This window comes from Pogoniulus pusillus, chromosome 5 (genome assembly GCF_015220805.1).
Source record: "Pogoniulus pusillus isolate bPogPus1 chromosome 5, bPogPus1.pri, whole genome shotgun sequence".
In the NCBI taxonomy this organism is placed as follows: domain Eukaryota; kingdom Metazoa; phylum Chordata; class Aves; order Piciformes; family Lybiidae; genus Pogoniulus; species Pogoniulus pusillus.
Genome location: NC_087268.1, coordinates 34,149,412 through 34,171,248, shown reverse-complemented (window position 1 = coordinate 34,171,248; position 21,837 = coordinate 34,149,412). Strand labels below are relative to the sequence as shown.

General features: G+C 40.4%; 1 protein-coding gene across 4 annotated transcripts in view; it reads left to right on the top strand.

Annotated features, from left to right (window-relative positions):
• Positions 1 to 21,837, top strand: part of MYO16 (myosin XVI) — a 438,909-nt gene that overhangs the window by 112,305 nt on the left and 304,767 nt on the right. For all 4 annotated transcript variants that reach the window (XM_064143768.1, XM_064143767.1, XM_064143769.1 and 1 more), the window contains one exon: positions 14,555 to 14,818. In XM_064143768.1, the coding sequence (XP_063999838.1) occupies positions 14,593 to 14,818 (226 nt within the window). In that variant the 5' untranslated portion in view covers positions 14,555 to 14,592. The remainder of the gene's footprint in view (positions 1 to 14,554; positions 14,819 to 21,837) is intronic.

The following is a 21,837-nucleotide window of genomic DNA, read 5'->3' as shown; positions in this document are numbered from 1 at the left end:
TTCCTGCATTAAGAGAGCTAAGTACAACATGACTGCAGGGAAAGCTGCCTTTTCCTTGTACATGCTTATGACACTATGACCTATGGCATAGGGCTAAGATTCTTACTCAAATGAGACACCTAGCATGACCAAGAGATTGTGCCTGCTGAAAATGAAGCTAGAAGGAAGGGGCAGGAGTCATTTTTCCCAGGAGTCTAGAAACAGCAAGAGGAACAGCTGTGTGTGATCAGCCATACAGGTTTAGATTCTGTGAAGATGCACAGAACAATTCTAGGGGAATAAGGAGATTTTGATGGAAGGTGTCTGAGAAGCTTAAAACACTGAAAAGGAATGCTAATACAACACACAGTATTTCTTATCCCATTTGACACTCAATCTGATGAATCACTGAGCTTCAATGCAGATTTAAAAACAACTAGTTGGTGTGATAATTCAGATACCATGAAAGATATCTGAAAAATTAGGGAAAAAATGCTTTATTAATGATTTTCATCTTGCAGGTCTTGATACAAGCAGACTAGAACATTTTTGCTTCTGTTACATTCTGTCACTCTAATCACAGGATAAGTACAGGGTAACAGGAAGAAAAAGGAAATCATTGACAACTTATGAGTTCTGGTGCTTTCATATCTATGGTAATTGGCTGTTTATTTTTATTCTCTAATTATTGCATTCATGCAACAAAGCAAAATATTTGTTGTTTTTTGGAGTGGTTTTTTTCTTCTAATATAGTGATCCTGCTGACAGCAAAGAAAGCTAGCCACCCTGAAAATGAGATGAAAAAATATTGTAAAGGTCAAAGTATCATGTTTTCTCACTGTATTGGCACAGCATGCAGGAAGATTCAGAACTCTCATGCTGCATTTTTTAGGAGATGGCTGCAAGAACAGAGAACAGCAAAAAAACCCTCAAACCTATATCCACTTGTGAAATTCTAGCATTGTAGTCACTTTTTCCTCACAAAGTTTGTGAAAATTTTGAGGCTAATGAAGATATTTTCATTCCTGAAGTAGATTCTTGTTCTGGATAATCACAATTCCCTTTCTCTCTCATTTCAGACATATTAATGTACTGCATAATGGTGAATTTTGCACACTTGGTTCATGGTATAACCAAAAGAAAATGTTTCTAGGTAACAAAATTAACGCTTGCATCAAAATAGCCAGAGTCTGAACATGATTGTTTTAAAGCAATTATGCTAGTTTGAGCCTAGCTGGAATGTTTTGGTGAGAAGAACTACATTGTAGGCTGTGGAAGGAAAACAAGGCTGGTGTCTACCTCACTCATTGGATTGCTGAGATGTATGAGAACAAGAAATAAAAATGTAGATAACGACTTCTGCTGCTGGGAAGCTCCGGGCTGCATCTCTCTCTGACCTCACCCTCTGTTTCTTTGACTAATCCACTTTGCTTCCTAACCCCCAGCTGAACCTCCATTCTTCCTTGGGACTGGCGTAAGGTTGGGAGGGGTAGGGGGAAGGTGAAGGGGTGGTTGGAAGCCCCTCCTGGGGACTCAGGTTTCTGGGAGGGGAGTTGTGTTTCTCTATTACCTTTTACCTTGTATATTTCTGTCTATAACTGTATATACTGTAAATATCTGCTTGTATATTGTGCTAAGTTGTAAATAATAAGCTTCATTCAATTTCCAGAGCTGACTGAGTCTAGTGTGGGTAATTTCCAAAGTGGGGGGGGCAGGGAACACCCAAACCATCACAAGGAAATACAGTTTTAAGTCGAAGTAATTCTTATTTATTCTTAATCAAATGGAAATCAATTATGTCAACAGAAGAATAGTTTGAATTGGAACAAATTTGGAACAAACAAATAGTGTGATTTGGAACAAATGGGGAGTTGTCCAAATGCAGGATTTTTTAAAGCATCATAAAGGAGCACCACCAATTGAATAAAAATGGTGCTTGCTTGCTTGACTGTTAAAAAGTGTATTTTCTGTTTGCTTATGTTGCTCTTGCTTTCAGTATTCTTCAATAAAAGAAATCTTCAAGTTCTAATATTTTAACTACTGGATATACATTGAGGTAACAGATGACATAGGTCAGTCTATTGTAACCTGCAGAACTGTACATGCAAGTAGTATCATCAAATCTGTTTTCCTTGCCAGTGCTGTTCTAGTACACTGAAAAGACAACTATCCCTGACAAGTTTTCCCCATGTGTAAGGTGATTCAGAGAGCTGGGATGTAGTCCATTTTAATCTCTTTTTGGACAGTAAGAATGGGAACTTGCAAGGAGTGCACATGGAGATCACAGTGTAGAAGTGAATGAGCATCTGGGTGTTTGTTTCTTACCCAGCTAGGATACAGATGTTCCTGTAGGATTTGTACTTGGAAGTGTGCTCCACTCTCTTACTTCATGGTTGATTTTAAAAAAGAATATGTCATTCCTTGGAAGAAGTAAAACACAGTCTGAAATCTGTGGCCGTAAGTCCTGTTATGAATATTTCTCTATGTAGTGTGACTTTCCAGAAGAGATTCAGAGAGTGTAGAGAGGCAGTAGATCTGGGCCATGTCACCTTAGGCTGATAGAGTCCTACTGTGGTCCCATTTGGTGCAAATCCTGTTTTGAAGTGTGGCATAAAATATACATGAGACCTCGTTAAGACATCTACAGAAAATAGAGTGCTTTCTTATGGTTGTTTTCTGAAAGCAAATCAGTGGCTTTCAAATGTGATCCCTTCACTATACAGGGAAATAAAGATTTCTCCTGTAAAAGTGTTGTAAATCTTGGTATCTAAGCTGAGGATAAGGAAAGAAGAAGGCATATAGAAATTCCTCTGTGGAACAAAGGAATATTGTTTCCAGGTAGCTTATTGCAAGAGGCTCCAAGCAAGTATGTGAAAAGCAATGTATCCCTTACTGGGCACTCACTTTATGTGAATCAGGAGAACTTTTGTATTCAGATTGCAGGTGAAATGAATACTTTGCTTTTCGAGAGTTTTGCTTTCGACACCATTATTTTGTTTTGTTGGCTGCAGTACTAGTCATGTTGCTTACAGAAGTGGTAGGTGTAAATCACATAAGTGAATATGCTGTGAAATGCTCTTAGAAGATGAGCTGAATGGCTCAATTAATCTCTCCTCATCACCAGTGAATGTATATATACACTTGCTGTCTTTGAGAGATGCATTTTGTGTCTTGTGAGCAGTAATGCAGTAATTCCTGTTTGATTTCTGCTTCAGTTTCTTCAGTAGCTCTGAAGAATTTTTAAAGTCTCTTTATTTATTTCATCAGTGAAAGAACTTCAAGTTTCATGTAGTTTAGGAGTCCATCTGTGATGGTTTGGGGGTTACCCCGCCCCCCCACACTTTTGAATTTGCCCCAGCTAACTCAGACGGACCCTGGGAATATAGATGAAGCAATTTATTTACAGCTAGCAGAATTTACAAGCAGCTATTTACAATATATACAGTTATATACAATTATATACAGAAATATACAAAGGATAAACAATACAAAAGCACAACTCCCCTCCCAGAAACCTGAGTCCCCAGGAGGGGCACTCAAACCACCCCAACACCTCCCCCCAGTCCCTCTCAACCTTACCCCAGTTCTCAGGAAGAAAAGAGGTGCAGCCAAGAGGTTAGGGAGCAAGGTTAGTAGGAGCAGGGTTAATGAGATGTGACCAGGTCCAAGGCAAAAGCAAGAGTGAGAAACAAAATGGAGAATGTTTTCTTCTTCTTCCCAGAGTTCTCAGCGTAACTGTGAGAGAAGTTGACATCAATTGTTTTCATTTCACTGCCCATTATCTAGTTCTGTTACCAAAACATTCTAGCTTGCTTCAAACTAGCACACCATCCATTGACAGTATGCTTTTTTCAGTTTGTCACATGGGCTAAAGCTGTTTCTTCTTCCTCCTTTTTTTTCTTATTCTTCTTCCTCTTCATCAGACAAACTGAATTTTCCCATTTTAACTTCACCCAGAGGTGGTATTAATATATGTGTTCACAAGCAAGCACTTCTTTTTGTTATATGTGCCCATACAGAAGTGCTGTATCATAGAATCAACCAGGTTGGAAGAGACCTCCAAGATCATCCAGTCCAACCTAGCACCCAGCCCTAGCCAGTCAACTAGACCATGGCACTAAGTGCCTCATCCAGGCTTTTCTTGAACACCTCCAGAGACGGTGACTCCACCACCTCCCTGGGCAGCCCATTCCAATGCCAATCACTCTCTCTGCCAACAACTTCCTCCTAACATCCAGCCTGTACTTCCCCCACCACAGCTTGAGACTGTGTCCCCTTGTTCTGTTGCTGGTTGTCTGGGAGAAGAGACTAAACCCCCGCCTGGCTACAGCCTCCCTTCAGGTAGTTGTAGACAGCAATGAGGTCAGCCCTGAGCCTCCTCTTCTGCAGGCTAAACAACCCCAGCTCCCTCAGCCTCTCCTCATGGCGTCTGTGTTCCAGGCCTTTCACCAGCTTTGTTGCCCTTCTCTGGGCACATTCCAGCTAGGTAGTAGATGTGGGAGGTGATCTTAAGCTATTGTCAGGAGTTAAATCTGTTGTCAGGACAACTGCTCAGTCTGCTTTCACTTTTCTATGAAGATTTAGCTCAGACTAGCAACTATCCTTACTATTCTAAGCACAGCCCAGACTTAGGACATACTCAGTAACCATCCCCTCAGCGCAAGGCAGAGATGACAATATTGTAGCTTTATGTACCAGAAATTCACGTGGGTTGCTTCTGCACCTTACTAATGGGTTGTCTTTAAAGAGCTTTGCTGGGCCAGCGGGAGACACCGGAGTTGAGTGAGCTGTTGTGAGTACTGGAAACACTGACCTTCTGTCCACCCAGTATACCCAACTTGCAGTCTTGCCTGTTAATCTCATCCATGTGTCTTATTTTTATCTCAGTACTCTGCCTAAATGTGGACTACATTAAATTAATTTTATTGTTCCAAATTCCCTTCATTTTTAAGCTGTACAGCCTCTCTTTTTCCCTCTCACTCTTCAAATTTCTGTTAACTTGTCTTTCCTTAGTCACTCAGCTTAGCTAAGCTATGCATATTTAATTCTTTTCATCTTTCCTCATAAATCAGTCCCTAAGGCCCCAGGGACCATTTGTGGTAGTTTCTTTTGAACTGCTCCAATTTGACTGTCTAGAATTGAATGCAGTATTCCAGATAAGTTGTTCTGCAGGAAGCAGGAGTGTCTGTTTGTAATTTGAAAGCCGAGATGGAAGTCCCTCGGTGTACACGGAACAGTGACCAAAGGCCTGCATCTATCAGCTTGACTGCAGAATTTTTGTTAGCTGCACTGTACTGTAAACTAGTTTTCCATCTGTTTTTACTTTACAGTAATCTCTGCAAATGATTAAATTGTGTGTAGACCCACAGTCCACTTGGCACAAGGCTTCCTTTTCTGCATACTTGCCACTTCTTATGGTTCAGTCTATGAATCACTGTTTCCCTTTTGGCTTTTGACTCTCTGTGATGTGTGATACTGAATATCTTCTGTTTTGATCTACATATAACTTTTTTTTTCTTTCTCTTCTTCTTCTTTTTTTTTTTTTCCCTTAAATTTATTTATTCCTTAATTAATTTTCTAAATTTACTGCATGCAGACTTTGGCAAATTCGGATTCGTACCTTTTTCTCCTGTGCTCTCTATATTTCTCATCTGCTGTATGCTCTTGATCCCTGGCATATGTGCTGCATAAATAGTGAAATCTGAGAATATCTGTGAAAAAATAATTGCCCTAGGTTTTGAAGCAATGTGAGTTTTGGATATTTTTTTCCTGATACATTTATTTGCAGTAAAATGGTTGCTTGTTTCTGCTGCTGTTTGATTTTCGTAGTGTCTTTGAGGATCTGCAACATGATTTTTTGCCTTCTCTCACAATGTATCTATGAGTTAATTCACCCTTCAGAGCTGCAGATTAACAAATATCAGCAACAATCTTAGGGTTTGTCATCACTTACTATCACTTACTGTGGTCAGTGTCCTTGGTCTGCATTACAAGCCCTTCATACTATGCTGTGATGGCAGGAAGAATCTTGCTCTCTACTCTGTCCTGAAAGTGTGGACCAGAGATGAATATATTATTACATTTCCATTGATTGTACTGTAAGGAAATAACCTTCACAGCTTAGCTGCAGTTTCCTAAGGTTTCCATTGCAGCCAAATAAAGGCAGCCAGGTCTGTGCAGGGACCAAAAGATGCTTGCTTCTATGACTTCTCACCTCTTCATTCTTCTTTTTGTTTCTTTATTTTGTTGTTGTTGTTTGTTCATGTTGTTATTTGGCAAGCCCAGATCTTCTTTGCTTTCAGTGTGCCTTCTGATCTAGAGCTTCTTGAGTTTGAGTTGTTGTTGACATGAGTTGTGACAATTTAGATTCTCCAAATATGACCCATTATGCGGATGTTATTTTCTCAAAGGCTTTGCAAGTGACAAGCCTTGTTAAGAGCTTTTTATTAGTCTGATGAATGTACTTTGCTTACCTTCTGGAAATCCCAAATAATGAATCACATAAATTCATAGATCCAAGAGTGAACAAAAGATTATAAGCCTTAGCTCAAGCAGACAATTTGCTTTGTCTATTAACTTGTGTATATATCCCTAAATATATCCTAAAATTGTGTTAGTGCAGTGCAGTTTGAATCAGATGACTGTCATTCTCTGACTACTTTAGACTCTCTTTTCAGATCCTGACATGAAGAATTGCAGCATTTGTTTTTCAAATTGTTAAATTAGCTGCTTTAAGAATAATATTGCTAATGGTTGGGAAAACTACATGTATTTTGCTTTGAAGTTTCTAAGGAAACAAAGACAGTGTGATTATGTTCCTTGTGTGTGTCTGTGCATCTTTTAATTTCTCCTCCCATCATAATTTCCAAACCCATTACTCAGTTTCAAGAAAATCTATTTAAAAAAAAATGTTTAATCATAACACAATTTATTCAAAAAAGTGAGCCATGTTTGGTGCTACATTGCTTAGGAATATTGCACATCTGGTTCATTATGGTTAGAAATTACTACACTTTGCCTTTCCGATACATGGGTATGAGATTCAGCTTAATAACCATTGAATCTCTTATCCCAGAAGACTCTGAGTAGCCTCAGGTATGTTCCAAGGACATTTAATCCTAATTCAAGTCAATTTCTTCTTCCTTCCAAAGATGCCCTTTGCATCACTTACCTTACTGCAATCAGGAAGAAAGACAGTGGCTAGAAAGTGTTAGCTTCAGAGGGTTTGTCTACACTACTGTTTTACAGACCAGATGTTCAAAAGCCTTCCTTAAAGTCCAGAACTGTTACTATTGTTTCAATGATTTCTCTGGACAGTCATTAATTGGACATGCTACATGAATCCAGTTTGAAGACAGGCTTTATTCTCCTAAAAGCTCAATTAGCTGGAATATTGTATGAGAGTTGAATGTGTGAATATGTTTTGCTCATCTCGGAGTATGTAGCCTTTTCAGTTGGAAACTCCAGTGCTCCAGAGCAGGCGAGGGCAGTTTAGTTTGTTTTACAGAACATTACAGAATCACAGAATCAACCAGGTTGGAAGAGACCTCCAAGATCATCCAGTCCAACCTAGCAAACAGCCCTATCCAATCAACTAGACCATAGCACTAAGTGCCTCATCCAGGCTTTTCTTGAACACCTCCAGAGATGGTGACTCCACCACCTCCCTGGGCAGCCCATTCCAATGCCAATCACTCTCTCTGCCAACAACTTCCTCCTAACATCACAGAATCATAGAATCATAGAATCATAGAATCAACCAGGTTGGAAGAGACCTCTAAGATCATCCAGTCCAACCTATCACCCAGCCCTAACCAATCAACTAGACCATGGCACTAAGTGCCTCATCCAGGCTTTTCTTGAGGACCCCCAGGGACGGTGCCCCCACCACCTCCCTGGGCAGCCCATTCCAATGGGAAATCACTCTCTCTGTGAAGAACTTCTTCCTAATATCCAGCCTATACCTACCCTGGCACAACTTGAGACTGTGTCCCCTTGTTCTATTGCTGGCTGCCTGGGAGAAGAGACCAACCCCCACCTGGCTACAATGCCCCTTCAGGTAGTTGTAGACATCAATAAGGTCCCCCCTGAGCCTTCTCTTCTCCAGGCTAAACAACCCCAGCTCCCTCAGCCTCTCCTCATAGGGTTTGTGTTCCAGGCCTCTCACCAGCCTCATTGCCCTTCTCTGGGCACATTCCAGCACCTCAACATCTCTCTTAAATTGAGGGGCCCAGAAATGGACAGAGCCTGACCAGTGCTGAGTACAGGGGAAGAATAACCTCCCTTGTCATACTGGCCACACTGTTCCTGATGCAGGCCAGGATGCCATTGGATCTCTTGGCCACCTGGGCACACTGCTGGCTCATCTTCAGTCTACTATCTACCAGTACCCCCAGGTTCCTTTCCTCCTGGCTGCTCTCCAGCCACTCAGTCCCTAGGCTGTAGTGCTGCTTGGGGTTGTTGTGGCTAAAGTGCAGAACCCTGCACTTGGCCTTGTTAAATCTCATCCCATTGGCCTCTGCCCACTCATCCAGCCTGTCCAGGTCCCTCTGCAGGGCTCTCCTACCTTTCAACAGATCAACACCTGCTCCTAGCATGGTGTCATCTGGAAACTTACTGATGCTGGACTCGATCCCCTCATCCAGATCCTCAATAAAGATGTTGAACTTTCTGATGTTTTCAGAAGATACTTGAGGTGTGCTCCGATTTCTGGGAAACCAGGCTGCAAATTTGTCTTTTCCTCCAAGGAAGAATCGAAGTATGACAGCAGTAGAGAGGGTGCAGAGGCAGAGGCTTTACCAAAAGAAACAGTATGAGTTTAAGCAGACTGTGTTTGCTTGCATTCATGTAGTTTCTGGATGTGATCCACAGATGAGGACTACCACTGTGGCATATACATAGAGCAGCTCAGTTCCTCTCAGACTATCCAGACCTATGAGTTTTCTGTGTTTGAAGACAGGCAAAAGAAAATGATTGGGTTTTAATTTACTTTTTGGTTGTTTTTGTTTTTTTATGAGAAGAACACCTTATGTATGTATGTATTTGAAACCTGTGTTTCACTACACTGAAGGTCAATGCATGGGCAATGCATGTTTGGCTGCATTTATTGAATAGGCTGGCAAATAATTCATGACTTTTACCTAGCACATAAAATATCCATATGTTACAGATGGCTATGTGACATAAATCACAAATGACAATGCAGAGCCTTCTGTTGTATTCATTCATTATTATTCATTCTCTCTTCTATCACTATGAAGGCAGGATCCTGGACTGGTTAATCCTTTCATTTAAATATAATATTTTTTTAGAAAATGGTGCTTTAACTTCACTGAAATGCTGATAGATAATAGAGTCTATTAGAAAGCCTGCAGAGTTGATTAATAGTGCCTGGTAAGTAACTTTTCCTTGGTATCAAGCTGGAAATTGATTGCAGTTCCTGCTTACCAGTCTAGTCACATCAAAAGGCTCTTGAAGAGCAGTGTACAAGAGTAGGGTTTTATAAGAGGATGGTTGCTTGAGTGTGCTCAGGATTGCTCTTCAGCAAGGACAGAGTTGGGTGTTAGGCAGAAAACGAGGAAGCTTTGTATGTCGTGTTATTTGAGATTCCTAACTTTGTAATTACATCCAAAAGAAGCTCTGTGGAGCCAAGAAACGGAGAAGCACATGTAAAGAATTGTTGACAAGGTAAATAGTTCACATTTATACTGCTCGCTCATGATTATCTTCTTGTGAGGTGGGGAGGGAACCAAGAAAAAAAGGAGTAAGCCCCTCAGTACTGTGAGTGGAGTATTGCTGACCTGATGAGAACATTTCAGCCATTAAAATCAGGCTGAGTGGTTATGAGCCCCATGCTTTAGTTACAGGTTAATAAACATAATGGAGAGGCTATTCAAGTGGTAAGTAATGTTCCTTATTATGAACAAAAGATTTTAAAATGCAAGTATTTTGATGCTAACTTCAATACTGCAATTTAATATGGATTTAAATTAGAAATATTTGGGTCAGAAATACATATTTTTGAAACTGTGAGATAGTAGACAATAGGTGGTAACTTGTGTATTTCTGAAGAGCACACCTCTAAAGAAATGCAATGATCTGTGGTCCACAGACACCATAACTTTAGTCAGGCTATTGTATCTGTATCACTGATTTCATATGGAATTCAATTCAACAGCATAAATAGTAGTATAATTTAATATTTTAAATGTAAATAATAAGCATTGTTGGTAGCAGATGATCACCATTTGTAGTAAAGTCATTATGTGCAACAGCAAAGTGCATTTTGAAAGGGTCCATGATCTAATTTCTGGTCTAATTTTTCTTACCAGATACGGAGTGTAAATTAAAGTAACTTTTGTAATCTGCACTAATTTATCCCATACCTATATCTAGGTCTGTAAAGCACTTGCCCACTGCATGCTCTCTGATCTGCATTGTCAAACATGGTTCAGCACAGCAAGACAGTTTTGCCTCTGAGGCTGTCTGGCTGGCAGGCATTATATCCAGATTTAGAAGTGATAGGGTGTAAGCTTAAGAGTCTTACAAGTGAGAAATAGTTTGCAGGCTTAAGGCATGGGTACTGAAGTGATTCATAGAAAGCAGAACAATTCTGATAGACAAGTTTGCTCATTTCTCAGTCCTATCATGACAGAAAGGAGATGCAATTGCAAGCTACCTTGGACTGAGGATGATCTGAGTGCTGATCTTCTGTTTGATTTAATACTTTGGCCACTGGGACTGAAGTGGAAATTTTTTTCTGTAGCTTTTTGGATCTACCCCTTAATTTCCTTGTCTTTTCTGAAGTGCTCAGAAATGAAACATATCATTTAAGGTCAAAATGGAAAATTTCTATCTATAGAGAAGGAGTTGTTGGCTTTTGACATGAAGAAAAAAGGAAAGGTTTGTGTTTTGACTCAGTGCAAACCAATACTTGTTTCCATTTTGTTGTTTGACAACTCATTTTATTCCAAGTAGAAGGGCATGCAAAGAAAGGAACAGAAATTACAGGGAGGGAAAGAGTAGTCTTATGTTAAAAGAATCTGACTGAACATGAGCTGTGTAATTGTATTCTCTGTTCCACTTCTGTTGTGGAGTTTCTCAACAAGACACTCTGGGCACTTTTTGCTTCTCATCTCTGGGAAGTCTGATTTGAGACCTTGGGTTCTAATTCACAGTAAGTACACATATAATAGAATGTATAATGGGATACAATAAATGATTTATAATCTAAAACAATACATCATAAAATAACAAATAACTATATAATGTTATAGGTATGATTTATAGAGTGGTTGTTATTCAGATCTATGACTTGGATAGTATTTTATTACAGTATTATGATACATAATAGTTTATGGTATGCTGTGCCTTTAGGGAAAACCAAAAACCTTTAAGAAAAGAACACAGAATTCTTGAATCAAACACACAAAATTAGTGATTTGAAAAGAAAACAACTGTCAGTTCTTCAGCAGAGGGAGATATCCCTTTATCTTTTTTTTTTCTTTTTTAATACATAAAATATTAAAAATAAATATTTGCAAAGCATTTATGTGCTTTGATGATGTAAGCTTCACAAAAGCCTGTCAGAAAGTTATTAATTATGCCTTTGGTGCAGAGTATCCAGTAGATTAGACATATGTCAAGAAACAAGGAGGAAACAAAGTGGTTATTTAGTCAGCACTGCACAGCTAGCACCCTACGTGATGTAGGGGGTCCTTTAATGATGTGATTACAGGCTTAGCAAAATGGATAGACGAAAGCAGGACTAATTAAAGTTGCACATTAATGCTTAACTTTGGTATTTCTTAACTACCCAAGGCAACAAATCTGCATTCCCTTCAAGAACTTTTCCATCAAACTGAGGACAGAAAACCTGTCATGTCTGGGCTGCTGAGAGTGCTAGAAATCAGAAATTCAGGCATCTAGCTCCCAGATTAATAAAATATATGTAAAGTTGAACATGAAAATCAAAAGTCACTGAGTTATCTTCATCCACCAAATCAAAGGATCTTATGGATGTGGATTTGCATGCAAGGACTTAAGCAAACTGAAAATCCACTGGTCTCTTTTTGTAATAGAACTGTCCCCTGAAAATCAACTAGCAAGCAAGCAGTCTCTTATAACCTTTGCTTCAGTGGAAAGGGGAACATACCAGAACTGAATATCACTGTTATTGCAATGTCAGTAAAAATAACGAATTTAATGATAACAAGAAAAAAAGAATCTGGAGTAAAGATAATTGTCATGTTAAGAAAAAAGATCTCAATGTTTGCCTGTCTCAGATCCCAGGACTCTTGCAGTAACTATTTGTTGAAATTAACTTTTGCTTCCACTTTTTGGTGCCTCCATAAGGACTTGCTCTGATACATCTCAGAAAGCTTAAACAATCAAGTGCTTCAAAATGACAGATACAATAGATTTGGGAATTGCTAGTGATAAATGCACTGGCTGCAATATGATCTCAGGACTAACAGATCATGGATGGCATCTGACACAGAGATTTGCATCTTTGGTATAACTCTAATATAATCGAAATGTTAACAGAAATGGTCTTGGGATTAATAAATCCTACATAACGTCCAACACAGAGATGCAAACTTTCACAATATCTCTATCAGTAATGCAGCAGAAATTCAGCTTTATACTGAAGTTCTCACCAAGAAAGGTGTCCCTATCTTGGACATAGGTAAAGGAATACAGCCCACTGACTGTCCTTGTCTCTGTCTTCTCCTCTGGTCTCAGCTGCTGCTGCAACTAGCGGTGATGTTTGTGCTGGCCCATGCTGCACACCCACTTGCTAACCCTGGCACTGGTGTCAGTGACATGTGTGCTCCCCAATGGCAGAGGCAGCAGGAGTGTCAACTTTAATATTAAAATTATCATTAAGTAGGCAAAGGTCTTCTTTTGGGCATCCTGCCCTCAAAAGTTGCTTTGAAGTTGGGTGTTTATGTTATATGAGCCTTGCTTCATCAGTTTTAGCCAAAACCGGGTTGTATTACCTTCACAGGACTCCTTCCTTCAGCTCTTTGGCAGGCCAGCTTCACAGGTCTTCATTTAACACAAACGTCTGCTCATTGTAAATGACCTTGATCTTGAAGTGTGATAAATGAACTTGCCTTCCTGTCCCACAACCAGCTAGGCAGTTTAAAGACAGAGTGGCTAGAGGGTGGCCAGGCAGAAAGCATCCTGGGGCTACTGGTCAACAACTGGCTGAACACGAGCCAGCAGTGTGCCCAGATAGCCAGGAGAGTGAATGGCATCCTGGCCTGTATCGGGAATAGTGTGGCCAGCAGGACTAGGGAAGTCATTCCTTTTCTGTACTCAGCACTGGTGAGGCCACATCATGAGTACTGTGTCCAATTTTGCCCTCAATTTAAGAAGGATGTTGAGGTGCTTGAACATGTCCAGAGAAGGGCACCAAGGCTGGTGAGGGGGCTGGAGCACAGCCCTATGAGGAGAGGCTGAGGGAGCTGGAGTTATTTAGCCTGGAGAAGAGGAAGCTCAGAGGTAACCTTATCGCTCTCTACAACTACTGGAAAGGAGGTTGTAGCCAGGTGGGGGTTGGTCTCTTCTCCCAGGCAACCAGTGACAAGAATGAGAGAACACACTCTCAAACTGCACCAGGGCAGGTTTAGGCTGGATGTCAGGAAGAAGCTCTTCACAAAAAGAGTGATTGGCATTGGAATGGGCTGCCCAGGGAGGTGGTGGAGTCACCATTTGAGGTGTTTAAAAGAAGACTGGATGAGGCACTTGGTGCCATGGTTTAGTCAATGAGATGGTGGTGGGTAGTAAGTTGGACTTGATGATCTTGAAGGTCTTTTCCAATCTGATTAATTCTGTGATTCTTTGATTCCGTAATGCTGTGACTATCACGATTAACTAAATCAAACTCACATTTATGATTGGCTTCCATGTGAAGACTTTAGTATCTGACAGTTTCATTAGAAGATTCCATTTGGATGGCTTAATACAATGCCAAAAAACCCAAACATAACCCCCCCAAACTCTTATACACTTACACCTAGGAATCTGAAATAACTTACATAACTTTGTTGTTTTAAGTAGAGAGTTGCCTCAATACCCACTACATGCTAATGAACTCATTATAATATTATGATTTTTCTTCTCACTGAATAACAGGAATTTGCTAACCTAAAGGAAGAAGAAAATGAATTAAAAGGAATCATGGGCATCAGGCCATCATTTCTCTGCATAGTAGTGTCTTGTTTGTAAGCAAATGTGACCCACTTGTATTTATATTGAATTATTTAGATATTTTGCCAGTCTTGCATTTGAACTCTTAGGCAGACCTCTTTCTATTCACACTTGTTTAAATTAAATGAATTAGCTTTGAAAAAAATGTGTCAGTGATGTAATGGAATTAGTTATGAGTTGTTTCCAAAAAGTAGTGCTATATACTTTCTATACTCAGCGGTGGTCAAGTAGGAGGAGCTCATATAATAGACTTACACATAGTTAGAAAGGACAACAAGAAAATCAGTGGAGGTTTCATGGCATGTTTAAAAACATGCAGTTGTATGATCTAAGCGTGTTTCTCTTCAATTTCTTACAGGCTGTTTCCAGCTATGTAATGTTTTTCGGTCCCATGAGATGGAAATTGAGCAGTGCTTGCTGGAGTCCCTCCCTCTCGGCCAGCGGCAGCGGCTGGTGAAGCGGATGCGCTGTGACCAAATAAAGGCATATTATGAACGAGAAAAAGCTTTCCAGAAACGGGAGGGCAACGTGAAAAAGCTGAAACATGGGAAGAATCATCGAGTTCGTTTTAATCTTGCTGATATGATACAGGACGCAATCATACGCCATGATGATAAAGAAGGTACTCAGTAATGTTGTGTTGTGGAGGAGAAATGAATTTATGCCAGTTGGTATTTTATAAAAATATATAATTTATTAATTTTAATATTCTGATCTCTTGCCACCCCCAGCCACTGGATTTTAGTATTAATGTTTGTTCGTTAACACGGTTATGGAAGACATTCTAGGGATAACATCAAACAGAAATATTGTTATCTAACAAGCATTCAAACAATAAACAGAGAGAGAATCCCTGCGGTCAGTATGCTGCCTGGGGTCAATATGCTGCTTGTCCACTAGATGGGCTCAAGGAGCTCTTTCTGCTCTATGGAAGAAGGGAATTACAAAGAGGCATTTGAGCATTTACTGGCAGATTATTATTATTACCCTCTCAGGGGCTAGCCACAGTCCAGACGGTGCCCAAATGCTTTCAGGGGACTCTGTCTTGCTGGATGTTGAGGCTTGAATCTTCCCAGCCTCTGGGAAAGGATGCGGACAATCTCTGACCTTGTTCTCCTGGCTTCCTCTGGACAGTCTGTGTATATGCCCAGGAATTCTAGGCAGGACCTTCAGGTGCAGAAGGCAGATGTGGTGCAGTCTCAGCACGATGTCACACTGCCCCCACAGGCCGATCGCATGCAGACATCCAGGGTCTGCTCCTGGTAACTTGCGGCAGTGGAGTTTAGCAGGCAAGCAGTAAGGCAGTGTGCAAGAGCAGCAGGTCTGGGCACAGCAGAGAGAGCAGGGAAGCAAAGCAGGGAAGCAAAAACAAGTTGTTCACCTGCCTATCTCCTTTTATCAATGTGGGCCAAGATTAATTGCCCTTGGACACAGAATAGCCAATCAGGATGGTAGTTAGCCAAACCTTACCATAATAGGCAGGGTCCACAGGCCTGGCTCCCCCTAATATGGCAAGAGCACAGCCCTTGCACTAGGCAGGCCATAAGCTTGGCGCCTGTGCTTTCACAGCCACATTACACAACCTAGGCACTGGGCAGACCAGACTTTATGGTGCCAGGTCCATTGTGTCCATTTGATAGGTAAAAATGTATGGGCCCTCCATGACATGTTGAAGTACTATTTTTTAGTTTTTGTATAGCTAAAAGCTTAACTGAAAAAGCCTGCCTGTTCTGGTTACCCATCTTTAGGAAAAATAACAGTTTTACCTGATAGTGATCGTAAAGTTACTGTCAGAATATGCAGCCATGTACTGCATACAGTGTATTATAGCTTGTTACTGAAATGAATAAGGTGTGGAGAGAAACCTTCAGAAACCTAACGAATTTGGTCAAGGTTAGTATGTGTCTAAACTAAGTTATGTAAACACCTACGAGGACTGTGATGTGGACTCTTACGTACCTACATGACCCATAGAATTTAACACAATTTACCTTGAAAAGTAGTTTCTCAGATTTAGCAGCATTCCTTAGCTCAGATTTTGGCTATTAGTGACAATGACCTGGCTAGACTGATGACATGGTGTCGGCCTATAGTCACAGCAGATAATGGGTCACTTTTCTGTTTCTGAAATGATGTTTATGTCCTTTTGAAATACGTAACCACGCTTTAGAGGTTCTAGTTTTAGTTTCCTGGTGGTGTTTGATGTGGCCAAAAATAATCTGAGGAATTTTTTAATTTGCTCTTCAAAAGGGCATCAAATCTTGCAGTAAGGATCTCTGAAGTTTTACAAGTCCCCAGGAATTCCCATACTGCTGTGTGGGAGGAGTGTAAGAAAAGAACCAATGCTATGCTTGTGCAACCCTTTTGTAAGTGGATTTTGTGGCATCTTTTGTAGTCACATTAGCACAAAAGTACTTGAATGGGGGAGGTGCTGAAATAGTCACATCATATAAATTGTCAAGTTTCTCCTAATTGTTACTAGTTTGGTTAGGTGTGGAGTTTTTTCTCACTCCTGAACCTTCAGTTTAATAAATGCTTGCTCTATCATTGCTTATCCCTGAAGTAGTTGTACACATTTAGATCTATACAGGAAGTTAATCAAAGAGCTCTCCTCTTCAAGTGAGTGGCCAGGGCATAATTTATAAGTAAGTTACAAATACAATTCAGTGCCTTTTATTCCACCCTCCTAGTGTGTAAAAGTACAGGGTTTGTAAATGAAAATGTTCTTCCTTCATGTTCCTGTAACTCCTAACTTTCTCTGAAAACCGAGCAGAATACTAGATATGACTTTAGCATTCTGTAAAAGTCAGATACTTGAGGCTATTATTGACTTTTTGCTGAAGAAATGTGACTTGGAGTGGTAATAAGGCATCAGAAGTCTTCTGAGGTGCCCTTGCTTGAGCAACAAGGTGAGCGCACCTGAATCAGAATGTAAAGTTCATCAACTACTGAAACTGCACAGTACAAGCATAAAGAGAGAGGAAAGTAAGGTTGGGGCAAAACAGGAATGGTGTCCTGCACTTGAAATAGGTAAAATAAGTGACTAGAGGCAAAGAGCCAACAGATAACCCCAGTATGACTAACAACATGACCCGGAATTTGCTGCCTGTGGTCTTTTCCCAGGACTATGAAAAAAGCGTTATTGTTGTCTTAAGCAGCTTGAGGACCTGCAGGTACCTTTCTGTTGTGATTATAGCCAAAGGTTCCCAGAATCAATAAAAACAACATTTGGAAAAGAAAATTGAAATTTAGATATTAAAGCTGCTCTCCTCTTGTGGCTGACTGGAACATTCAATCATAGCATCATTCAAATTAGAAAAGACCCTTGATATCATCAGGTCCTGCTATTGACCAAGTTCACCGCTAACCCATGTTGCGAAGCACCACATCTGAATGACCTTTAAGCATGTGCAAGGATAACGACTCAGCCACTTCTCTGGGCTGCCTGTTCCAATGCTTGACCACTCTTTCAGTGAAAAAAAAATTCATAATGCTTAGCCTAAACTTCCCCTGGTGCTTCTTGAGGCTGTTCCCTCTTTGTTCTGTTGCTAATTACCTGTGAGAAGAGACCAGTGCCAGCCTCTCTATATTGTCTTTTTGGGTAGTTATAGGTGGTGATAAGGGTCTCTCCTCAGCCTATTCTTCCTCAAACTAAACAGTTCCAGTTCCCTCAGTTCCTCTGCATAAGACTTATTCTCTAGGCCCTTCACCAGCTTATGTGCTCCTCTTTGCACCCTCTTCAGTCTCTCAATGTCTTTCTTATATTGAGATGCCCAAACTGAACACAGTACTTGAGTTGTGGCTACACCAGTGTTGAATACAAGGGGACAATCGGACAATCATTGCTCTGCTCCTACTGGACACAGTATTTCTGATACAAGCCAGAATGCCATTGGCTTTCTCTGCTGCCTGGGCGCACTGCTGATTCTTATTCATCCTCTTGTTGATCAGAACCCCTAGATCCCTTTCTGCCAGATAACTTTCCAGCCATACTTCCCCACGCCTAAAGTGTTGCATAGGGTTGTTGTGACCCAAGTGCAGGACCTAGCACTTGGCCTTGTTGAAGCACATACCGTTGACCCCAGCTCATTCATGCAATAAAGCAGATCAACACTCCCACATCTACAAATGATACACTCTAAATGGTCATCAAGCAAGATCACTGGAAAAGATGTTAAACAGAAGTGGTCTTAATAATAAGCCCTAAGGAACACCACTTGTGACTGGATTCAACTCCACTGACTGTCACACTTTGGACCCAGCTGTCCAGCCAGTGTTTTATCCAACAGATAATGGGCTCATCCAAGCCATCAGCAGCCTTTTCTTTTAATGAGAATTCCATGGAAACAGTGTCAAAGGCTTTACAGATGTCTACATAGATAATATCCACAGCCTTTCCCTCATCCATCTTGTCATAGAAGGAGATCAGATACATCAAACAGGGTTTGCCTTTTGTAAACCCTTGCTGACTCAGCCTGATCTTTGGTTGTCCTTGTTTGGTGCATAATGGCATTTAACATGATATGTTCCATGACCTTCTCTGGCAGTGAGATCTTCCTTTTGGCCTTTCTTGTGGATGGGTGTCACATTTGCTACTTTCCAGTCCACTAGGTCCTCTCCAGATAGTCAGGACTTCTGGTAAATACTGGGAAGTGGCTTGGTGAGCACACCTGCCAACTCTTTTAGTGCTTTTGGTCATAACCCATCCTGCCCCTAGACTTGTGTGCATCTGAGTTACTTTTGTAGCAAATATATCCATTTATTGTGTTTGGTCTTGTTCTGTGGAGTGTGCAAACTAGATTTCCTTTCAGGGAAAACTGAATGGAAAGATGTGCCTTGGAAGCATATCTAGTGCCTTCAAACACTAGTGAGTTTTCAATCTGTAAGGCCTGACTAGACACAGACTGAAGTAATTCTACTGAAACAGGTATAGCTGGGGAAGTTGGGCTTTTGGCACTACTTCTTTCTCTTGTCTGTTTATTCATATAGCAGTCATTCATTCAACATGAATCATTTGTGTCACACATCACTATTTCTTAATGATCCAATTGGCTAATTGTGATAGATTCCCATAAAAGATAAAGGATAAATCTATTTGTCGGTCAGCAGCATTAAGACTTGGAGCAATGGCTTCAAACTGAAACACAGAAGATTTCACCTCAACATAAGGAAAAACTTCTTTAGAGTTAGGGTGATGGAGCACTGGAACAGGCTGCCCAGAGAGGTTGTGGAGTCTCCTTCTCTGGAGACTTTCAAAACCTGCCTGGATGTGTTCCTGTGCCCGCTACTGTAGGTGATCCTGCCTTGGCAGGGGGGTTGGACTTGATCTCTGGAGGTCCCTTCTAAAGTTCTGTGATTCTTTGATTCTAAGAAATGCATGGAGTATCCTTCACCTCGCTACAGTTTCATATCAACTTTATCTGTGCAGCTGAAGTAAGTACAGCTCCAGAGTGAAAACTATTTGAACCCTCCCTAAGACAGAAATGACTGCAGTTTAAGACTGCAGATGGGAATGAACACACACTCCTTGGCTCTTCAAATCTCACATTATCTCTTCAGATCTTTGCTTTTGGTGAAACAGCCTGTTGGACTGACAAAGAGGCTGTAATACCGTGTTAAGCAAACAAACATGGAAGATGGGCTTTAACAGATTGTCAGCCTGCCTGCCTTCCATTCTTCCCTCCCTCCTTTCCTTCCTTCCTTCCTTCCTTCCTAGTTGCATCTCTCTAACCTCACCCTCCATTTTGGACTAACCCACTTTGCTTCCTAACCCTCTGGCTGAACCTCTATTCTTCCTTTGGGACTGGGGTTAGGTTGAGAGGGGTAGGGGAAAGGTGAAGTTGAGAGCCCCTCCTGGGGACTCAGGTTTCTGGGAGGGGAGTTGTGCTTCTGTATTACCTTTTACCTTGTATATTTCTGTATATACTGTAAATATCTGCTTGTATTGTGCTAGCTGTAAATACAAGCTTCATTCAATTTCCAGAGCCTGCTGAGTCTAGTCTGGGTGATTTCTAAAGTGTGTGTGGGGGGTGGGGAACACCCAAACCATCACACCTTCCTTCTTCCCTTCCTTCCTTCCCTTCCTTCCTTTCCTTCCTTCTTTCCTTCATTCTGCCTTCTCATAAATCCATGTCTGATCTTCAGGATGTAGCTTTTACAGCACAGTGTGTTCAGTAATCAACAGCATTCCAAAATATTCAGAGTTTGAATACAGGGAGGCAAATTCACTAATACATATTTTAAGAAAGCATCTCTTTGGTAAAGCAGGGTATTGAACAAGAATTTTTATAAAGTAGCAGAGAAGTACCTTAACAAAAAATAGTAATAATTTAATGATATGGAATAAATTCCCTTCTGTTGCAAGAAGATTAGTTGTTATCCTGTGGGGAAAAAAAATGAAGAGATTCAGACTGATCAGCATACTGTAGATTTTGGAATAAATACTAAAAGAAATCAAAATGAGAACTCAACAAATCTTCAAAAATTCAGTTTTTTTATACTCAACATTAATAATCATCTGTAGGGTACATCGATGCAGTTTGAATGTCTTTACTTTTTTAGAGATAATTTAATTTTCCCAGTAGATATATTGTTCATAATGAGATATTTAATGAGTGTAAAAGAGTGATACAACATACTCAGCACTTTGCTTTAGTTGACTAAATTCTATCAGGTGCCAGCTTGCTTTGTGGGTAATTAACTTTGTGAGCTTGAAGTGAATTCCACTCGAGGTATAATGTAACTCATTTGGGTGTGGATAAGCCTGATCCTGCCATTCAGGATGTATGGGCAGACTGTGGAGTCCAAGGAGAGGACTCTGCAACCTGAATGCTTCAAATAACTGTGTACACATAGAGTGAATTTTGTGATGAGACTGGAGAAATTTTTGTACTGTTTTTGTGATCCTAGGCTCAAAGTGGTTAAAAGTCCTCAAGCATCACAGCTTTCAGAGTATGTGGCTTTTTTAGAATGAAACTAAAAATCTCAGAGATAGAATTCTAGGATTCATAGGTTTTTTTTCCAATTTTACCCTTGGAAGAGGGTATATAAAAACAGAATTACCAAAGAGTAGAGTCATCCACAGAGAATTGTGGATGAGCCTACTTTCTTCAATTTTTAGGCGTGTTTAGGAATTGTTTGCAAATATTGGGTTCATAAATGCTTTATCAACAACTATGTGTTTCCTCTGTTCTCAACATTGAAGCACTTACAAAGCCTGCTTGACTGTCTTGTGCTCCTCTGAGATAAACAGAATCCTGGAACAGTTTTACTTGGTTTGAGGTCTGCTTATATTAAAACATAGTAATAATAATCACACATTTGATGAAGCATAAAATGTGGATACGTGGCACAGAGCTCATGAAAGAGAACCCCTCCCCCCCAAAAAAACCCAAACAACAAAATCCAATCATACAAACAAAAAAACCCAAAACAACCCAAAGAAAGAAAAAACCTGCAAACCAACAAACAAACAACCCACCCCCCCCAAAAAAAAAAAGAATCAGGAGGAATTGTAGAGAATGACTAAAAAGGAAGACCTGTGACAATGACAGACAATGCAAAAGGTGTAGTGTAGAAAATGTGTCATAGACTGATATACCATAGTATCAGGGGTAATAAGAGATGGGGAGAAAGCTTAAC